Source organism: Lycium barbarum, chromosome 10 (assembly GCF_019175385.1).
Source record: "Lycium barbarum isolate Lr01 chromosome 10, ASM1917538v2, whole genome shotgun sequence".
NCBI lineage: Eukaryota > Viridiplantae > Streptophyta > Magnoliopsida > Solanales > Solanaceae > Lycium > Lycium barbarum.
Window position 1 is genome coordinate 108,808,730 of NC_083346.1, and position 20,992 is coordinate 108,829,721.

At 34.2% G+C, this 20,992-nt stretch overlaps 1 protein-coding gene and 2 long non-coding RNA genes across 3 annotated transcripts; 2 read left to right on the top strand and 1 right to left on the bottom strand.

The window, feature by feature from the left end:
- Window positions 1–11,638: 11,638 nt before the first annotated feature.
- Window positions 11,639–12,361, top strand: LOC132613289 (uncharacterized). The gene has a single exon (XM_060327312.1). The coding sequence runs from the start codon at window positions 11,639–11,641 to the stop codon at window positions 12,359–12,361; it is 723 nt and encodes a 240-aa protein (XP_060183295.1).
- A 623-nt stretch (window positions 12,362–12,984) lies between these two features.
- Window positions 12,985–13,427, top strand: LOC132615170 (uncharacterized). Its single transcript, XR_009572600.1, has 2 exons — window positions 12,985–13,092; window positions 13,174–13,427. It is a non-coding gene; the product is annotated as an uncharacterized LOC132615170 (long non-coding RNA).
- A 134-nt stretch (window positions 13,428–13,561) lies between these two features.
- LOC132615171 (uncharacterized) lies at window positions 13,562–14,254 on the bottom strand. Its single transcript, XR_009572601.1, has 2 exons — window positions 13,987–14,254; window positions 13,562–13,903 (listed from the first exon to the last, which is right to left on the bottom strand). It is a non-coding gene; the product is annotated as an uncharacterized LOC132615171 (long non-coding RNA).
- Window positions 14,255–20,992: the final 6,738 nt, after the last annotated feature.

Consider the following 20,992-nt stretch of genomic DNA (forward strand, 5'->3'; position numbering starts at 1 on the left):
AATGCATCGTCTCCGAGACATTAAGTGATGTTTTCATCAGGGGGAGGATAATACATGTTGTACTCTTTTTTCCCTTAGCCGAGGTTTTGTACCATTGGGTTTTCCTCGCAAGGTTTTCAATGAGGCAGATATTAATGCGTATTCCCGGATATGTGTACTATTTTTCCTTCACTAGGATTTTTCCCATGTGGTTTTTCCTAGTAAGGTTTTAACGAGGCATATTATCTGTTAATGGACATCCAAACGAGAGTGTTATAAAATATATGAGTATATGTATGTCCATTCTATATTTTAAATATATATGAGTATATGTATGTCCACCTTATATTACATGGAGTGCAAGAATTTTTTCTCCTATAAATAGGAGAGTGTTTTCTTCTATTATGAACACACCAAAACAAGAAGTGAAATATAAAGTTTTTCTCCTTTCTCTAAAGCTTTCTTCTTTGCAATTATTTAGTTTTATAACAATTTGTAGATTTTGGATTGCAATTTCTTTTTATTTTTTGGCACGGATTGTCCTTCTTTTGGGGTGTTCAATTTTTGCCCCTCAAATTATTGGTCTTTAATTTTTGCCCATCGCTTAAAAAGGTGCCTGAAAATATCCCGAGGTTCTGGGTTCGAACCCCTGCTCAGTCAAAAAAATAAATAATTTCTCAAGGCAATACTTTTGCAAAAAGTATGCCTTATGCGGCAGACTTTACCTTAAGGCATAACTAAAAGTTTGCCGGAGACTTTGCCTTAAGGCATAACTAAATGTTTGCCTTATAAGGCAAAGTCTGTCGTCTCCCACAGACTTTTAGTTATGCCTTAAGGCAACGTGGGCAATTAGCAGAATTGCCCTTCTTTTGGGGTGGTCTTTAACTTTTGCCCCTCAAATTGGTGGTCTTTAATTTTTTTTCCCTTCGCCTAAAGCCCATGGGTTCCGGGTTCGAACCCCCACTCAGTCAAAAAAATTTAAAAAATTCGCAAGGCAGAGTTTGGATTTCACTCTGCCCCGTCCGGCAGACTTTTAGTTACGCTTAACTAAAAGTCTGCCGGAGGGGGCAGACTTTGCCTTGAGGCATAATTTTTACTTTTTTTTACTTTTCAAGGCATAAGTTCCACCTTATGAGGCATACTTTTAGTTATGTCTTAACTTAAAGTGTGCCCCATAAGACATAACTAAAAGTATGTCCCATAAGGCGGAACTTTTCCTTAAGGCATAACTAAAAGTTTGCCTTATAAGGCAAAGTCTATGCCTTAAGGAAAAGTGCTGCCTTATGGGACATACTTTTGATTATGCCTTAACTAAAAGTATGCCCCATAAGGCATAACTAAACTATGCCTTAAGGAAAAGTTTTGCCTTATGGGGTAGACTTTTTGTTATGCCAGATCCGGCATAACTTTAGTTTTTCCTTAAGGCGTGTATGCTGGATCCGGCATACACGCCCCCCAGCCTCGCCTTGCGAAATTATTTTTTTATTTCATGTCTGAGCGGGGGTTCAAACTCAGAACCTCAGGTATTCACCCACCTTTTCAAGCGAAGGACAAAACTTTAAGACCATAAATATGAGGGGCAAATTTTAAAGACCACAGCTATGAGGGGAAAAATTTAAAGACCACCCGAAAAGAAGGGCGATCCGCGCAAAAATATGAGGCAAAGTCTGCCGTCTCCGGCAGACTATTATGGCATAACTAAAAGTTTGTCTTACAAAACAAAGTCTGTCGTCTCCCGCATAGGTTCTATGTAACTTCGCGCGAGTAGGCATAGGTTCATAGAAACTTATGCCTTGCAAAATTGTTATTATTTTTTACTCTACTGGGTTTCGAACCCAGAACCTCGGGGTATTTTTGGCCACCATATTGCGAAAGGGTCATCAAGTAGTCGTTGTAGAGACTCCATTTAGCTAAAGCATCCACGACTTGATTTGCTTCTCTATAGCAATGTCAAACTTCAAAATGTAAGTTTGTAGCAAAATCTTGGATCTGTTTTATGCACTCCTCCATCTGCCAAGGCACATTGAAGTTGCCTTTCATCATTTCTACCACAATTTGTGAATCACACTCTAGGATAATATTGTCATGACCATTACGAATGGCCCAATCCATACCAATTAAGGCAGCTTTGGCTTCAAACATATTGCTAGAGTAATGACCAAAAGACTATGCAAATTCCGTAATAAGATTACTTATGTGATTTGTACAAATGCCACCAATACCAGATTGACCAGATGAAGTTTTGCTCCCATCGGTGTTGATTTTGATCCAATTCTCGGGAGATTCATACCATTTAACTACAATACACTCAATCTTGGGGCGGAGCAACATGATCTGATGACATATATCCTGCCAACTGTCTTCCATTGCAAATCACAATTGGCCTTAGAAATCACCCATCTCAGATGAGAAAGAATTTGATAATGAATTCCTTTCACATGGCATTTTTTCCCATATATAACTGAGCATCTGGATTTCCATATTCCCCAACATATGACCACAGGAGTGATCCGAAGAATAGTCTGATGCAAAGAGTTCTTAGGCTTAATACCCCACCATCTTTGAATCATGCATCTAATAGGAATATCCTCCCAAGTAATACCCAAAGGACTACCAAAGAAATTCCAAGTAATTTCAGCAATTTGTCCACCATTAAAGGTGTGATGAAGAGTATCTCTATGATAATTAATACAACAGAAACACCTAGTGTCAAAATCCAGTTTAAATTTAGCATGGATGATCTCATCAAAGGGCAACTTTCTTTTCAAAATTCTCCACATCAAAAAGGACATTTTAATGGGCAGCTAATACCGTATGTTCTTACAAAGAATAGAGGACTGACTCTCTTTTGCGTTTGATTCTTTTCCAAGCACTAGATGTGGAAACATTCCAGCGCTATTCAACATCCCAATAGGATAATCACGAACGTTCTGATTTCCAATTTGAATGCCTTGGATATGTTCAGCAAGATATTCAAGCAACTGCAATTGATCGATCTCCCATCTACAATGCAAAATACGATCACTAACCAGTTGATCATAATTGATATCCTGTCTATGTATAGTTTGAGCAACAACTCCCATTTCGAACCTATTATCCCACCATAAATTACAATTGACCCTGTTGATCTTCCATAGAAGTTGATCTTCAACTAAGTCTCTTATTTAATTAAATGTCTCCAAGAAAGAGATTGAGAGGGCTGGATAGTGATAGCTACCAGGTGAATAGAGCAGTATTTGGCCATTAGAAAAGCATCCCATAAGGAATTGCAAGTTCTAAATCTCCACCATCTCTTCATTGCTAAACTTTTACTAACATCAAGGATTCTTCTAAATCCCAAACCTCCTTCTTCCTTAGGGTAGCACAAGTTATCCCAAGAGCTCCAATGATATTTTTGTTTCCCTCATTAGATCCCAAAATAATCTAGCCATGTAGTTTTTAAGATCATAAAGAATATCCTTAGGAGGTTCTAAGGCAGATAAAAGATAGATAGATTGAGATTGTACAACATGTTTAATCAAAGTGGCCCTGCCCTCTATCGAGATTGTACAACTTCAGTTGCATCCTTGATCCTCTAAATAAAATATCTCTTAAGGTTGTTTGCAATGTTTTCATATTTTTCTATTGAATCTGGAGTCCTTCGAAAAAGTTCTATGAGGTTTGTACCTGATATAACTGTCTTCCTATCGTCATTCTATGAAATATCAAGATTTTTTTTTTTTTTTTTATAATTTGAGTTTTTCCGTCATTTTATAACTTTTTGTCAGAGCATGTATGGATGTTATGGAAGTTTACAATTTTCTTTTACTTTTGGAAGTTAAAAAGCTTGTCCTTCAAGTGCTTTAATATAAACTAAATAATTAAATGTGAACCCACATAAAGTTTGATCCTACAACTTGAGTTTTCTGGAGTTCTCAATGCCACTTCTTCATTTTGGTTGCTTTATCCCCGATTGACTAATTCAACTGTAAATTTACATCGGTCATGTAGTGAAAGACTTTTGTTGATATCATGATATGCATGCCTTTTTTTAATACTTTATTTTTGTCGGGAAAATTTTCTTATATAGTTCTTGGACATCATTTTGGAGATTCAGATTAACTTTATAATCTAGGATTATATTTGTAAATGTTTATTCTACTTCAATTCGGAAAAGATTACAACAACAACATACTCAGTATAATCCTACGAGTGGGGTCTGCGGAGGGTAAGATGTACACATAACTTACCTCAACCTTTATGGGGGTAGAGAGGCTATTTCTGATAGACCCTCGGCTCAAAAGAAACAAAGTCAATGCAGGATTGCAAGAGAATTAAGACAACAATATTTTGAAAATTAAGAAATAAAAATATTTTCTATTTTATTATGTGAAGAATTTTACCGTTATCTAATTGAAAATCAATGATGGGGTTGTCACACCCCTTTTTTTCCGCCCCGCGCTATAAACGCACAAAGGTTTTTAATTATTAGTGGGTTTTTGCAACTGAAGTGACGGTTTAGAAAAGAGATTATTTTATTTTATAGAGTCGCAACTTAGAATTGAGTTTTGATGTTCCAGATCACCTTATGAATCCTTAATCAAAAGAAAATGACTCTTTTATTATGGTTCGCAAAAAATAGAAGACCAGGTAAGAAATCTTGTTGACCAGGGAGAAGGTGTTAGGCATTTCCGAGTCCCGTGGTTCCAGTACGGTCACTTTATCGACTTATGCTTAGCTTAAACCAATTTTGGATATATTATATTCCCAAGTCTTGATTTGCCCGTACTTTTTATTGTTGAACTTTTATTAGTCTTAATCCGGATGTGTAACCGCATTCCAGATCTTTTAAGGGTCTCAAAATAAGATGCGTAACCGCATTCTTAATCGAAACAAGATTAATTATTAAACGAGATTGGCCAAGGTGTGTAACTGCATCCTTGAGTTGTTTAAAACGTCTCGAAATAAGATGCGTAACCTCATTCCTAATCGAAACAAACATTTTAAAACGTGTCTAAAGCTCGTTTAGCGTTAAAAACAATTATTTGTCTCTAAAATCTGAAACTTATTATTATTTGGTTAAACTTTCAATCTTTTAACAGCGGGTTTTGAAATGTGTTTGCAACCATCTTGCCCCTCACAATTGATTTTTTTCGCTATTTTCTTTTATACTTGACAACGATATTTGAAATAATTAGTCTCGCGTTTCGCTCATCTCGCACTAGTTATTAGTTAGGCCTTAAACATTTATCTAGGCCAAAGAAACTATCGTCATAACCCCGAAGAGTTCAATAAAAATGAATAATTCAACCCCACATTTGTTTTGGGCTGGATTCATATTGACAATGAGCAATCAGATCACGTTATTAACTGAACACATCCAAGATGCATTTTTGACCTTTTGATTATGAAAATAAACTACCTTGTCAATTAAAAACGTAAAAATATATCAAAAACCATTTCACTAAAAACGTCCAATTAAACAAGAAGCCAAATAGCTAGTAAATAGGAATGGTCAAACTACTATATTTTCCTTACTTAATTGAAGCAAGGTCAGTTACCTTAGTAGCTTAAAACTTAGTATTTCAACAAAAGGTTAACAAGTAGTTGAGACAACAAACAAAGCAAAATACTCAGAAGGAAAAAGAAGACATTTGATGAGATAACAATTGAAATGGAAAAGATTGCACCTTTAAGATAGAAACCTCCTTGCTTTTATTAAAGAACCTTGAGTTGTTCAACAAGGTGAAAATACAACCAAATCCGGCATTGAACATCTATAGGAAATAACCATAACCGAAGAACCTCAACACCTAGTAACGTCACTTGACCTCCATCAAAAAAGACACTGTCTTGGGGTTTTTTACATGGTGGACAAGGTAAAAAAATGAAGTTATTTTGGCTGGGTTTAATGGTCGTTTCGTGATTGAAATCTGGTGTTTGGAGGTGGTTAATGGGTAGTTTTCCGTCACTGGTTTGAGGTAGAAGGACAGAGACAATGATCTGTTTCTTTATATTTTTTTTTTTGTGGCTCACGGATAGGATGGACTGGTTTTTTTGGTGGTATTTTCGTGTGGTTTTAATGGTGTTCATGGCTGAAATGGTGGGGTTAATGGCTTTTCATAAATTACTAGACAATGAAAGATGAAAAACAAATATCAGATCCTTTTCTTCTCATCTGCGGCGGATAGGCTTTTGTAGTAGTAGTCTCTTATCTTTTATTCTAGGTCTAGGTTTCTATTTATAGCGTGTCATTTTTAGCTAACCTTTCTCAAAATGTTTTTGTAAGATGAGATATTCTTTTGGCAAAAGTTATAGATAGCCCTCCTAAACTTGTGCACATATTCCTCATGACTATCTAAACCTAAGCTTATTCCAATTTGACATCTAAACTACTTTGGATTTGTACCACATAAGCACCTTTAGGCACGTGTATATACTCCCCGCTTCTGTGTAATTTCATTTCATTTAACGTCTCCCACATGAAAATTAAAATCCACGTGTTATTGTTTAAAAAAAATGGTGACACCTAAACTAAAGACCCTACCACTAAAACCTAAATCTCAAACGTTAAGTTTACCACCTTCTCTCTCCTCAACCCCTCTCTCTTTTCTGACGGCGATATCGTCGACGGTGGTTAACGACGTCGATTAAAATTGTTTGTTGAAGAATATTTTACCTGTAAGTGTCTTAAACCTTTTTATCTCTCTAGATTAGCTCTTAACCGTTTCAGAATGGTTGTTTAAGCTTGTTAGGGTTTTAGTTTTTGAGATTAATTTAATTATTTTGGGGTTTGTTTTTTAGAATATTCCGTCCCTTTCCGTTACTATATTTGTTAAGCTTTATTGTAGTCGTTTGTCGGTGGTGAGTGTGATTAGAGAGTTAGGGTTTTCAATTTCCAGATTTGGGGTTATGTGTTTGAGAATATTCCCTGCCCCATTTCTGTAAAATATGCTTTAAAAGTGTGCCCTTTATAGTCTTTTTGCTGAAACTAACTCATTTTGTGATTTGTTTTCCAGGTTTACCTTACTAATTGACCATGGAGGAGATCATATTTACACACATTCACTACGGTGGGAACTTTGTAGAAAATCCTGACCCTAATTACCATTTGACTTTAGCGCCAGTCATCAGGTATATCGAGAAAGACTACTATTCCCTAATGGAATTGCTTTATTATACTAGAGAATTGGATTATTTAACAGTTGATGTTTTTTTTATCAAGATGCAAATAGTAGACAATTCAATGTTATTCAGTCTGACCAACATCTACTGGACCTAATAAAAGACTTAAAAAATGAGGACCCCTTTCATGTATATGTCCTTCATTCATTGGATACTGCCTTGGTTGAAACTGATGGGCCTGTTGGTCTCTCAACAAGCCCAGAAGTTTCTTCTAGTCAAATTAGGTCATCAAAAAGGGTTGGGGCTACTGATAACTTAGATGAAGAGGGTGTTGGGGCTGCTGCCGATAACCTAGACCAGAACGGTGTTTGGGTTGATGCTCATAACCTATATCAGGAGGGTGTTGGGGTTGCTCTTGAGTTTGTATATGGGGCTGCTAGGAATAACTTAGATGAAGAAGCATCTAATCTAGTAGATGTTGATGTAGAGGGTAATATATCTAATTTTGTGAGTAGTGATTCAGATCTAGGAGAAATACCACCAGAGGATGGGTAAGATGTAGATGAGGAGTTTAGAGCTATTAGACAAGAAAGAAGAAGTAAAAAAATAAAGAAAAAAAGGCTACTGCAACTCAAGAAATTTCAATTGGAGAGGCTGATGGTAAGGGATGTCAAGTGGGCCGGGCCATTTAAATATGGGCCAAAAGGGGCCGGGTCGGGGCCGAGCCGGGCCGTAAGTTAAGGGGCCGGGCTTGGAGAGGGAAAGGGTGTCCGGCCCATCCCACCTTGGATAGGGGCTACACCTCGGGCTAATTGGGCCCGTTAGTGGGCCGGGCCCGGTTTTAGTTAGTGGGCCGAGCCGGATTTTAATTATTTTTAAAAAAAATTCTAATACTAAAATTTATTAAGTTTGATACTTTAAAATCTGGTTGTTGTCAACTTTATTTTAACCATCAAGTTCCTTAAATTATACTTTGGCCCTATTTTCAATCTATAAATACCATACCATTCATTCTTCTCCATATTATCTCACAATTCCCTACTCTCCTCTTTCTCTAAATTTCCTACTCATCTAAATGGGAACTAAATGGGAACAATGCACATGAGTTTTGATACTAAACCAAAGTTCTTAATTTAATTATCTCATCTGATCCTAAGTCCTAATGTCATGTGCAGATTGTCACCTCTCCATCATCGGCGGAGACATTTCAATACGCTAAAAAATATTTAATTATTATTATATATAAAATATTTGAAACTAATAAGATTTTATTAATATTATATATATATATATATATATATATATATAACTAATAGTTTATATTATTATATACTGTATAACCTATTGAAATATTTTTGAGCTTGTGTAAGCCAACAACAAGATAGTACCTTAAAAGGGGTGTTTGATTTATTTCACACATCAGCAATTTCAGAGGCTTGTCATTTCACTGATTTTTTCAGCCTATTATAATGTCTTGTTGCTTTTGGGCACTGATCAATGTTTGTCCCTCCTTGCAGAAATTTACCTTGGAGTTGTTGCTTGTGTAGGATTAGTTTTACACAATTACATTTATAGTTCTATTTTGAATGCGTACATATTATTATTCTTGTAAATAAAATTATAACACAAATTTGAAAAGAAATTCAAAGGCTCGGTGAGCCTTTAGTTTTATTAATCGATAATTGCAAAGTCGAATTTAAACTTTAAAGCTTACAAACTTACAGCCACTTTTCTTTGATTTCGTAAACTTAAACTAGAAAAAGAAAATTCAATTTGACAACTCTTCAAATTTAAATCTACATATTTTCCACCATTTTATTCAATTCTTCCATATTAACATTAGGAGGAATTGGCTCAAAATTTTCATAATCGACATCTCCATACATTGGAGATGTTTGTACCGATGGATCTCCAAGTGACATTATATCTTCAAGTTGTTGGTCTTCTCTTGGATCTTGTTCTCTTTCTTGATTTCTTTGCTCTGATCTAATCCAATCTCTGAAACATACTAGAACATTCATTGCGTTGCTGCCCAATGAGTGTCGGTTGTCTCCGAGCTGCTGCCTTCCTTGGCTAAATGCACTTTTTAATGCAACAGTTGACATTGGAACATTTAGCACATCTGTTGCCATTGTTGAAAGAACGGGAAATTGTCTTCTGTTGTTCCTCCACCAATCTAGTGCATTAACTCCATCTTCGAAAGGCTCCAATGGTTGTCTCAAAAAAAAAATTGAAGCTCATCAAAGTTTGTATTACTTTGTTGAGGTGCTAGTTGAGACCAAATAGATAATCTAGGAACACCCATGATAGGCACACTTTGTGCCTGTCTTTTAGAAGATGAACTTTCGTTAGAAGGACCACATGGGATAGAAGTCGGTGTAGCATTATCAAGTAATGTAGAATAATGGTTATATAATTGCTGTGCGTAATAATTTGCATCACACATAGACTTAAGAAGGGATGGTTCCTCAGTAGTTTTAATGTCTAAAGAAGTATATATAATACGGGTCAATTCTGACATATTAATATATTTAATACACGGATTTAATATAGCACCAACTAAGTAAATAGGAGGAATAGGAAAGAAATACTTTTTGAATTTAATTATCATTGTAGTAACAACATCTGTGTAACCTTCTTTAAACTTATATTTTTTAAGCAAATAAGAGATATCAGCTAGATAAGCTAAAATGTTACAAACAGTAGGATAATAAGCACCGAAACATTCCAGAGTAGCGAAATAAATTTTTTCTAAAAAATCTACAACATTCTTAATTTTGATCCAATCAAAATCACTTAACATTAACCCGGGATATCCAGTAGCAAATTGGTTAAAAGTTACAGTTATAGGAACTATATATTCAACACAAGTTTTTATGAAATCATAAGTAGAATTCGACCTAGTGTCTATTTCTTCAGGCATAAATCTTGGTCTAAGATTATTTTGCCTGCATTTATTTTTAAATTCAGCAAGTCGCTTCCTATTATTATTTCCTTGAATAAAACCAAATGCGTGTCTAATTTTCTCAATCACGGGCTCAAAGAAAGAAAGACCACCTTGAACAATTAAATTGTAAATATGACAAGCACACCAGACATGAAATATTTCAGGTAAAAGTGGAGACAACTCAGATTTTAAACTGTCGATGGCAGATGTGTTGTTAGAAGCATTATCAAAGGCCATACATAAAACTTTGCTTGTAAGACCATAATATTTTGCAATGACGGTAACAGTATCAGATATGAATTGTGCAGTATGTCTATGGTCTTCGTCATATTCTCGGAGATAATAAAATAACAACATGATCGTAAATTGATGAATTGAATACTTGAAGCCTTCCACTTGATCTTGTTAATTGCAAGTTTGCAAAAACAATTAAAGTAGAATACTAAAATTATAGAAATTGCTAAAAATTAAGAGGGAAAGTGAGATAAAATGAGAGGATTGTAGTAAAAAATGATGAAATGTATGAGGTATTTATAGGTGAAAAATGGGTTAAACTGTAATTTTTTAAACTTAAAGGTCAAAAATAATTTTAAGGGGTTGAGGGGCCTTTTTTGGGCCAACGGCTGAATTACAAAAAACAGCCGTTGGCAACAGTCACTAGTGCCCACTTTATTAATTCTGTGGGGCCCACCTACCCATTAATTGAAAAAAAAACAAAGGAAGAGCTAATTAGTTTGAAAAAAAAAACAAAGGAAGAGCTAACTAGTTTTCAACCGTTGGAAAAGGTCCCTGCCCACTTTATTAATTCTCTGGGGCTCAGCTGACAATAATATTTTTTTTAAAAAAAGGAGAGCTAATTAGTTTTCATATAATAGCAATTAAATATTAACAGATCCGACTCCTCTTCATTTTCATTGTCTCCATTTTCCCCAAGTTCTTACCTTAATAAGAGACACATTACATGAGTTAAAATTAATGGTTAAGTTTTAATTAACTAAAGTAAGATTCTAACTATGGTTTGAATAATTAATAAATATTTCATATATTTGCTTCTAAAATTTTAAGAATCCCACAATTATAGCTACAACTATTTTATTAGGATACAATGTTTTTAAAATACTTATTATTAATAATAAATGTAGTACTTATTTTTTTTTTTTAATTTGAAGTGGGTCGGGCCGGGCCGGTGCCCTGGTGGGCCATCACCCGGGCTGCTGGTGGGTCGGGCTGGTTGGCTGTCCACCTTGTCCGGCCCAGCCCCCTAATTAAACCCACCTAGCCTAGCCTCTTACACCTCTTAGTGGGCTTGGGCCGGGCCAGTGGTGGGTCGGGTTTACCGGGCCTGGTTCGAGCTGGCCCGGCCCACTTGACACCCTTAGCTGATGGTATAGATGGAGGGTTTGAGGATATTGGAAAAAATAAGACTAAAAACTTTGCCGGGAAATTGGGTGGGGATGAGGAATATATTGATAGCTCTGACTGTTGGAGTGAAGATAGTGAGGAACAGCTTGATGTAGATGCTGTAAGGGGGGTAGATTCACCTTCTAGAAGAAAAAGCAAAAAAGTAGGTATGATGAAGATTGAGAGGTGGCTGTTTTTGAGCTTGGGATGATCTTTGATGGTGTAACACAATCTAGAAAGGCTCTAGCAGACTATGCTGTAGAATATAAGAGGCAGTTGAAGGTAAGACCAAATGATAACCATAGGGTGAGGGCTAAGTGTAAAAATACCAAGTGTAAGTGGCTGTTGACAGCTAAGCTTGATAGGGACACAAGTGATTTTAAGGTGATTATCTATCATCCCATTCACAAGTGTATTCATTTGAACAAAAGGAAGATGTGCACTTCTAAGCTAATAGCAAGGAAGTTTAAGGACAAAATTGTTTCTCAACCTTACATAAGGATATGGGAAATTCAGGAATTGGTAAAGGACAAGATTGGTCTTTATGTTGGTAGAACTATTTGCCACAGGGCAAAACAGAGGGTTATAATAGAAAATATAAGTGACTGGAATCTGGAATTTCCCAGATTATGTGACTATGCTGACATGATCAAGCAAACCAATCCAGGAAGTAGTTGTTGGGTTAAAATTGATAAGGAGACTGAACCAGGGAATTTTTTTTTTGTATACTTCTACGTGTGCCTCCAAGCCTTTAAGCAAGGCTGGTTGGATGGTTGCAGAAAAATAATAGGATTTGATGGTTGTTTTCTCAAAGGAGCTTGTAAGGGTGAGCTATTGGTAGCTGTGGAAAAGAATGAGAACAACCAAATGTATCCTATTGCCTGGGCAGTGGTGGATAAAAGACTAAACATAGCTGGAATTGGTTCATAAAGTACTTGATTGCTGATCTGAATTTGGGAAATGGTGAAGGGTTGACTATAATGTTAGATATGCAAAAGGTACCATTTCTCATCCATTTACTTAAAATTTCAATTTATTATTAACTATTTCAGTATGTTGAATTGTTTTTTTTTCTTACTTTACACATTTTTTATAGGGACTTATTCCTGTCTTGTTGGAGTTGCTGTCAAATGCTGAGATAAGGAGATGTGCTAGACATGTTTGGAGTAATTGGCACAAAGAGTGGAGAGGAGAAGAAAGAAAGAAGGAAGCAGTTTTGGAGATGCTCTAAGGCTAGCTTTGAAGTCAAGTTTAAAGAGGAGATGGATAAAATGACATTTGCAATAGTACTCTTTGATTTGTGCCAATAGTACTCTTGAATTTGTGCCAATGAGTCAAATATGGACATATTTGATTTAGGTTTGTGAGTGAATATAGGCAGTTGTGCCAATTGAGTCAAAAATCACAATAAATGGGTCAAAATACTCAACCACCAACTAATTGTCAAGGATGAAACGGTTGGAGTCAAATACAATAAAATTAGGCCATAAATTAATGACCACATCGGCTGAATTGAATTCACTTCATCTTCTGTCTCAACCATCTATAAAACCCGTTCACTTCATCCCATTCACTTCTTAAAACACATTCATTCAACCTCAAAAATGTTGGCATACTTTCAGCAGAAATTAACACGTTCATACATAGAAAGTGATTATTTCGTATGTTTTAATTTAGCATCCCCATTTCATTTACTTTTATTATTGCAATAGTTTGTAGTAATTTTTCATTTTTTTTTACAGGTGCTTCCTAATAACATTCTTGACATTATACCAACCACTAAAACCTATGCCTTTGTTGCTTATGGTGATAGATGTTACCCTATGACCTATAAAATTTGAAAACACGCGTGCCTCTGTCTCGGGTGGAAAGACTTTGTGGAATCCGAGCTATTGACGGAGGGAGATGCACTTTGTATTTGGGTCTGTGAGTGTAAGTGTGTGAAGGGCATAGGGTTCAATGTTGAAAAAAAGCAAGAGATCATAATTATTGATTAGGTCTCTATTTTCTTTGCTATGTATGATGCTCGTTTTCCTTTTAATTAATAGTTTCTATGTTTCTTTGTGGATTTATATTTGTAGTTTCTTTTCTTGTCATATTTGCAACTAATTCACAATGCCAAACACAAGGCCAACTAATTCACAAAATCTAATATCCAAAACACTACTACATTGGGGTAACTACTACAGTAGCAACATAACAGTACGATACAATTAGACAATACCAATGAAATTTTTTGCAACTAATAAACATAAAAGAACAATCACAAGCCTATTGAATTTGGCTTTTGACAGTCCCTCTTTTGCTTTGTTTCCTCCAATTTTTGTTTCAATGAATCAATCTTGCCTCCAAGTTCCTTCATTTTGTGTTTCAATATATCCCTTTTTTCTTCAACCTCTTTAAGCTTCTCCTTCAGAAGCTCAACCTCTGGAGAAGAATCAATCCATTTAAAATAACCACGTCCACCTTATCCTACATAAAACGAAAAAAAGATTATGAACACAAACAAAAAAAAAACCAAGGCCAAAAATCAAATTTTGAAAGTAGCTTCTCACTTTTGACATCTTGGAACCAATAAAATCTACGACCTGGGTTGTTAATTGTCCTCGAAGTTCTTACATTACAAGAATTACCGCAATTAGAAATAACATTTTCATCCATAATCCCTGAATTTTGTGACATTGCTATAAAGAAGAGAGAACCGAGAGAGAAAGAAGAGAGAATCGACAGAGCAACAAGAGAGAATCGAGAGAGAAAGAAGATAGATTCGACAGAGCAAGAGGACAGAAAGAAGAGAGAGAAACGGGGGAGAAAGAAGAGAGAATTTGGGGATTAAAAGGTTTTAGATTTGGGGGTAAAATATTAACCAACATTAATATTAACATTGGAAGTTGCCATCTAAGCAACAAATTACTCCTTCACGCGCCCAGTTTGAGTGCAGCGCAGACGAGGTGCCATGTAGGCAAAAGGTGCTTATGTGGTACAAATCCAGAGTAGTTTAGGTGTTAAATTGGAACAAGCTTAGGTTTAGGTAGTCATGAGGAATATGTGAAAAAATTTAGGGGGCTATCTATGACTTTTGCCTAATCTTTTCTCAAAAAATGGAATATGCCATGGCTATAGATAGGGTGGAATTTTGTCATGTGATGGGCTATCACTGATTTGATTTTCTTTGATTAAGTAATATCACCAAGATAAAATATTAATCAACTACTTTTAAATAAAAAAAATAAGAAAATTTAAATCATTACACTAAGGAAAAATTAAAAGGTAATTAACTAAAAACTAGATTAAAAGAAACCTATTTTTTTTTGCTATTTTTCTTTCGTTAAAACACAAAACTTGTGCAAATAGTGACAAATTTTGTTCTTTTTTTTCCGTAAATAAACATACTAAATAAAATAGAATAAAATCGACACATCAAAATTAATATTAAAATAAATATTTAGACACTAGAAGGTGAAGCACCCCGGGATGGGTCAAAAATCACGTGTCTACAAGGGTTACTACAATCTTATATATATGACCTATATTATCCATTAAAGAAGCACATGGTGTTAATCTATTTTATTAGATAAAATGAGATTATGAAAGAAAAAAAGATTATTTCCCACTTTGTTATTAGTTAAAGGGATTTTAAAGAAAAGAAAAAAGAAAAAGGTTCTTTAAAAATAATATTTTTATTAGGAAAAGAATATCTTTGAAATGAAAAGAAAGAATATGTTTATTAGATTTTTTTTTACCCAATAAAGTAACAATAGGCGCATTTTTAGACCAAGCTATTAACAACAGGAGCAATTTTGGACCAAACTATTAACGAAGGACATTTTTATTTAATTTCACATAATTTAAGGCCATTTTTGAGCCTTTTTAGTTTTTTAATTTATGGACTTTAGGTAAATTGTAGAAAGACATGTCGTTTTTTCCTACTTTGATGGGCTTGCTCTTTTCATTTTTAAGTAATTTATTCTCCCACTTTCTTTTCCTATAGATGTGAGAAAGTTAGCATTTTTCTTTGCTGATAATCTTTTTTTTTTTTTTTTTGGGAAAAAAACAATAACGTTACCATATGTCAATAACTGATGATATGTCTTTTCATTCTCTCATTTCTTTTATAAACATTATAGCAATAATATTCAATTTATGTTTTTCAAGGTTGTGCAAAGCGGACAAGTACACAAGAATTAATTAATTGGAGGTTTTTTCCCGCCGAAAAAACTGGAGATACACTTTTGATTAAAATGGAGGTAATTGATTCAACGACATGACTATATTAGATACGTTTTTCTGCTACTCATTTTTATTTTTAATAAAATATCTATAGAAAGTATATAAGTGTTGTATCACCAAAACAATCTACTAATAAGAAAAGATGAAGATCATTTTTACGTAAAAACAATTTTGAGTTAATGGTGTAATGGATTTGAATGATGTAATATATATATATATATATATATATATATATATATATATATATATATATATATATATATATATATATTGAACAAAAAAACATCATGTAGAAACAACACATTATCTATGAAGCCGGTTAGGAATTCAAAAATGAGATATTTATTAATTCAAATTGTTTATAAGTTCAAAAATTCGAAAATTCATGAAGAATTTTATCTGATAATTTAAGAAAATTATTTTAATGAAGTTTACTAAAACTGCGGGAAGCGATGGACGAATTTACTAGTCGAGAGATCAACTCAACAAATTCAACAACTGTCATCAGTAACTATGGAATTGATCGTGCTGTTGAAGTTTAGTGCCTTCTATTGTTGCTTATCATCTTGAATCTTGTTAATGTATAGCTTTCTTCTTCTGTCTATAATAACATTATGAAAGTACGCAATATTAGAGTTGCCAACCTTCAATTAGGCAGTGTCTAGTTTGCACTTAAAAATACTTATCAACTATTTTCAATCACTTAATTCGAAGTTTTCTCTTCTGAGTAGACTCTTCTGGAGTTTACTCTTCTGGAGTTTTCTCTTCTAGAGTTTGACCATCTTTCACTTAATTCGAAGTTTTCTCTTCTGAGTAGACTCTTCTGGAGTTTACTCTTCTGGAGTTTTCTCTTCTAGAGTTTGACCATCTTTATCCTACGATGATTTTTATCCTTTGAAACATTAATTCACTATTTCAATTACATAAAATGAGTCCCTTATGAGGTGTAAACTTTATCTTCTGCCATTTTTAAATATAAGTTGAGTGGTCCCCCCTTAAATGGAGACAGGGGAAGGGAAAATGGAGTAAGAGATTACAAGATGGGGGAATTGAACCCTCACCAGCCAACTAAGTGAGCTAATAAGACTCTCCATAAGTTGAGCGGTTCAAATTTCATAGTGAAGGGCAAGATTAACTTGGCAAGACCTAATTATACACGTAATGGGCTAATTACAGTACTAATCTTCCTTGATATGTCGTGGTCGTCTTGGATTATGTTTTATCTAATATTTATTTATAATACCTTTTTGTACAGATAATTGAAATCTATATAAAGACTATAACTTTTAACCATTTCATCGCCACTTTCTTTTCAAAACTTTTTGTCACACAGAAGAAGAAAAATATTGCTGATCCCTTCAATTGAGTTGAAGTGTGAAAACCACTTGATTTATGACATTTTTTACAGTAAAAATAATCAAATATCGAAAATATGCCCTGATAATTAAGATCAAGCATATTGAGGTTCATAGAGGTGAACCCATAAAGGTTGGTTCGCTGTTTGCTGGAAATATAACGACAGTAATGCATATTTTCCCCCTCTCTCTATATATGAACTACTTGCATCAATGTTTTTTTTTTTTTTTCACATTTAGGTGTATTTGGTATGTGAGAAGTCTTTTTTGAGGAGAATGTTTTCCATATAAAAGTTGTTTTATACTTTGATGGTGTTTGGTTAACAGAGGGAAAACATTTTACATTAGAAAAGGGAAAATAACTTTTCTTATTTAGGAGCAAAAGTCATTTTTCTTATAATTAATTATCTTTAACTTTTCACTTCATATTACTTATTATAAAGGCTAATACATTTTATAAGATTCACTGGGTTCAATTGCACCCAATATTTTTATACGGAGCATAAATATATATGTGAAAAATTAGTAAAAGTTTAACAAGTAATCAAATTCTAAACCCATATTTGCAGAAGTGCAATATGTTTAGTGGTGAAATTTTACAACCCATTAAGAGACCGTTTGGCTTAACTTATAAGTTGCTGAAAGCAGCTTATAGCTTTTTTGAGTATTTGACTGGCCAGATTATAAACTATTTTGTGCTTAAAATAAGCCCAAAATATAAGTTGGCCCATTTGGCTTAGCTTAAAAAAAGCTCTAAATATAAATCCTGGTGGATATGCCTCTGTTTGCTCCAATTAACATGTGGACATTGTTAATATCCTGGTGGATATGCCTCTGTTTGCTCCAATTAACACGTGGACATTGTTAATCTTAGTACTCAAAAAAAATAATTATCAAAGCATTCGCCGATTTTCTGAAATAATGATTTAACTTTAATATATACTTTCATAAAATAATTTTCACTCACCAATCAAACACCGTAAAATTTATGGGATTTCCTATTAGTTCCCATATTTTCCACTATGCCAAATGTTCTTTTGAGATTTTTAAAGTTAGTTCTATCGAAGAAAAATGTAGAAAGTCCAATCTTCGGGAGCTTCAGATAATTTTTGGAGAAAATGAAAATGGAAAACAAAGGAAAAACTAAAGAAATGAGATGAAAATATGTTATTGTGTGAATGTTTATATCTTTTACGAGGGTTTGGAAAGTTGAACTAGCCTAGTGATAACATCTTTTGTATTTCAAACTTTATTAATCGTAGATGGAAAATATAAGATTGCAAAGGAAGTGGTTGAAGTCGTAGATCCTAAGAAGAAATCATCACCTGGCATGATTGGTGTGGAGAATTGTTAGAGCTTTGCAATTCCTTCACTATTATTACCACGTGTGATCACCAATGGGCTACATGGAACTTTGTGTACCAGAAGAAAACTGAAGACATAGCAGAGCCGCTCGTTTTCCTACGTTTTATACTTGATGTGACCGAAGACATAGACGGTCAGTTGACATTCATAAAGAGCATCTAATAAATTATGAGTTCAATCCATTATATTTAGCAGAAAGACGGATATTCCTTATTCATTATCAGACAATCACTTATTCACAAACTTCGTGTGGGGAAAATCATTTTCATTTCCCATCTCATGAAAAAATCTTTTCGCTCCGCTCAAGTACTAGACATCAATGCTATGCTATGCAATGGCTCATAGACATATTTATACGTATGCAATGCCAATTTTATGTTTACACATATATATATGTGTGTTTGTGTGATACTATTCATGGATATTGGCTAGCTAGTTCTAGCTAGTGTGAAATAAATAAATGTGTTGAAGAATAAAATATTATTCCAATCCTTCTGATGTTCTATTTCCAATGGTCAATATATGTAAGATATTATGAATTTTAAATTCACCCATAACAGGAACGATATTTAGCAGTACTGAGCTATTCTCATTCTTTTGCTATCAAATCTTTTTTGGGTTTCTCTAGTTCTATTAGACAGAGACTAACATTTATAAAGCGTTCCTTCTGTAGTATTGATTAATAGCCGATCAAATTGTGTATTGTGTAATCCATTTCCAGTTTTCCACCACCATATTTAGAAAATTAATTTGAATTTTTTACTTGTGATGTTTTTGAATATCTAAGATTCAGCAGTTACTTATGTTCATAGGCGGATTCTGAATTTGAAGTTTGCGGGTTCCTACACGACTTCAAATTATATATATATGATAGTAACTCGGTCAAATATATCTATAAATATTTAGTAAATATTTCAATAAATTTATAAAATTTGAGCAAAAGCTACTGGTTTTCCATGAACTCACACCCAATGTGTTGGATCCGCATGTTACATTTCTTGTGAAACTGTTAAATTGGTGTTTACTTAAAAAGAAAAGAAAAATAGATGGAGACACTATCACAAAATACGCTGATTTTCGATAGGCAACTGCGCCAGACATCAGAAAACAAAGAATATTGAAGAAATACCATCAGAACTTGCGGTGGATATTTTTTAATGTCTAGTCAATACTTACGTCCAAAATATTTCTGACAACTTATACCCACATTTGCTCGTATGAAAAATTGGGAACATTTGGGTAATTAATAATATCCCACTGTTTTAATTTATTTGTTTGGTTTTGACTTGACGGGGAATTTAAAAAAATAAAGAAGCCTTTCTGATATCGTGATATTAACTAAGGATGTAGATTCCTTTTAATCTTGTGATATTACACATGTCATGTGGAAAGTAAAAATTAAAGAGTTGTTAAATAATGACATTTTTTTAAACTGATTAAAAAGAAAAGTAAGACAAATGAAATTGAAACAGACGGAGTATGAAATTTCCGATAGGCATCCGTGGATATTTATTCCCCTCCGTTGTATGTATTATGGATACCTTAAGATGTTCAATATTATTGACGGATCCAACGTTCAGATTCAATTGAATCTAGCACTTTCGATGAGTCCATAATTTTAAATATATAATGAATTCTATGTTGAAAATCTTAAAAATTTAAATTCTAAACACTACAAATAAATGGGTAATTTGTGGAGATTGAAAGTTGCAATGGGGGTGGAGGTGGGGTGGGAGGTTAGCCTCCGCTAATTGCTTAAGGAGGCTAAGAGCCTGTGTTGGATGGGCTTAAAAAAAGCAGCTTATAAGCCAAAAAAAAAAATTAGGGTAGCTTAACTTATTTTTTTTTGGCTTATAAGTTTTTTTCAGCTTATAAGCTACTTTAGATAAGCTAAGTCAAACAGGCCCAATTATTTTTTTGGGCTTATTTTAAGCACAAAATGACTTTAAGTTGGTCAGCCAAACACTCAAAAAAGCTAAAAACAGCTTATAAGCTGTTTTCAGCACCTTATAAGCCAATCCAAACGGACTCTAAAACTTATGCGAATTGCAACTTTTAACCTCCACAAATTACCTATTTTTTTGTACTGAAATACGCCTCTGATTAGTATCCTAGTTATGCGTTGTAGATGCGCATGCAAATTATGGTAAGAGGGTAGATCACTTATAAGTGACACATGACATGTGCCTATGATTGAGAAAACTGAACCCATAATTTTGTTCCATGACAGTGAAGAGTCATAGAAAGCAAAGGGTTAATTTTGAGAAGGACATGTAATGGAGTGTCAAGATCGAGCTAATGAATGTGTTATTAGCAACAAAATTGTTGTTTGTGCACGATAAATGTAGAACGAAATAGAATGAAGTTTTTTTTTTTCTTCCGGAAACCATCCACCTAGGCTTTCATCCCGTGATGGTGGGGGATTTGGCCTTGACCCCTACCTCGTTATATAGCATAAAGAAATAATTACAAAAAAGGAGGGGGACATAAAACTACACCTCCCGAAAACACTATACACAGAAGACAAGTACATGACTTGAAACTTAGTCAACCCAAGGTTCTCATCTTGTGCCTGGTTCCCATAAGGGGTGGCATCCCTGTTTCCAGCAAA

Coding starts and splice junctions, on each gene's coding strand:
- LOC132613289 (XM_060327312.1), top strand. CDS start 11,639: ATGATCTTTGATGGTGTAACACAATCTAGAAAGGCTCTAGCAGACTAT.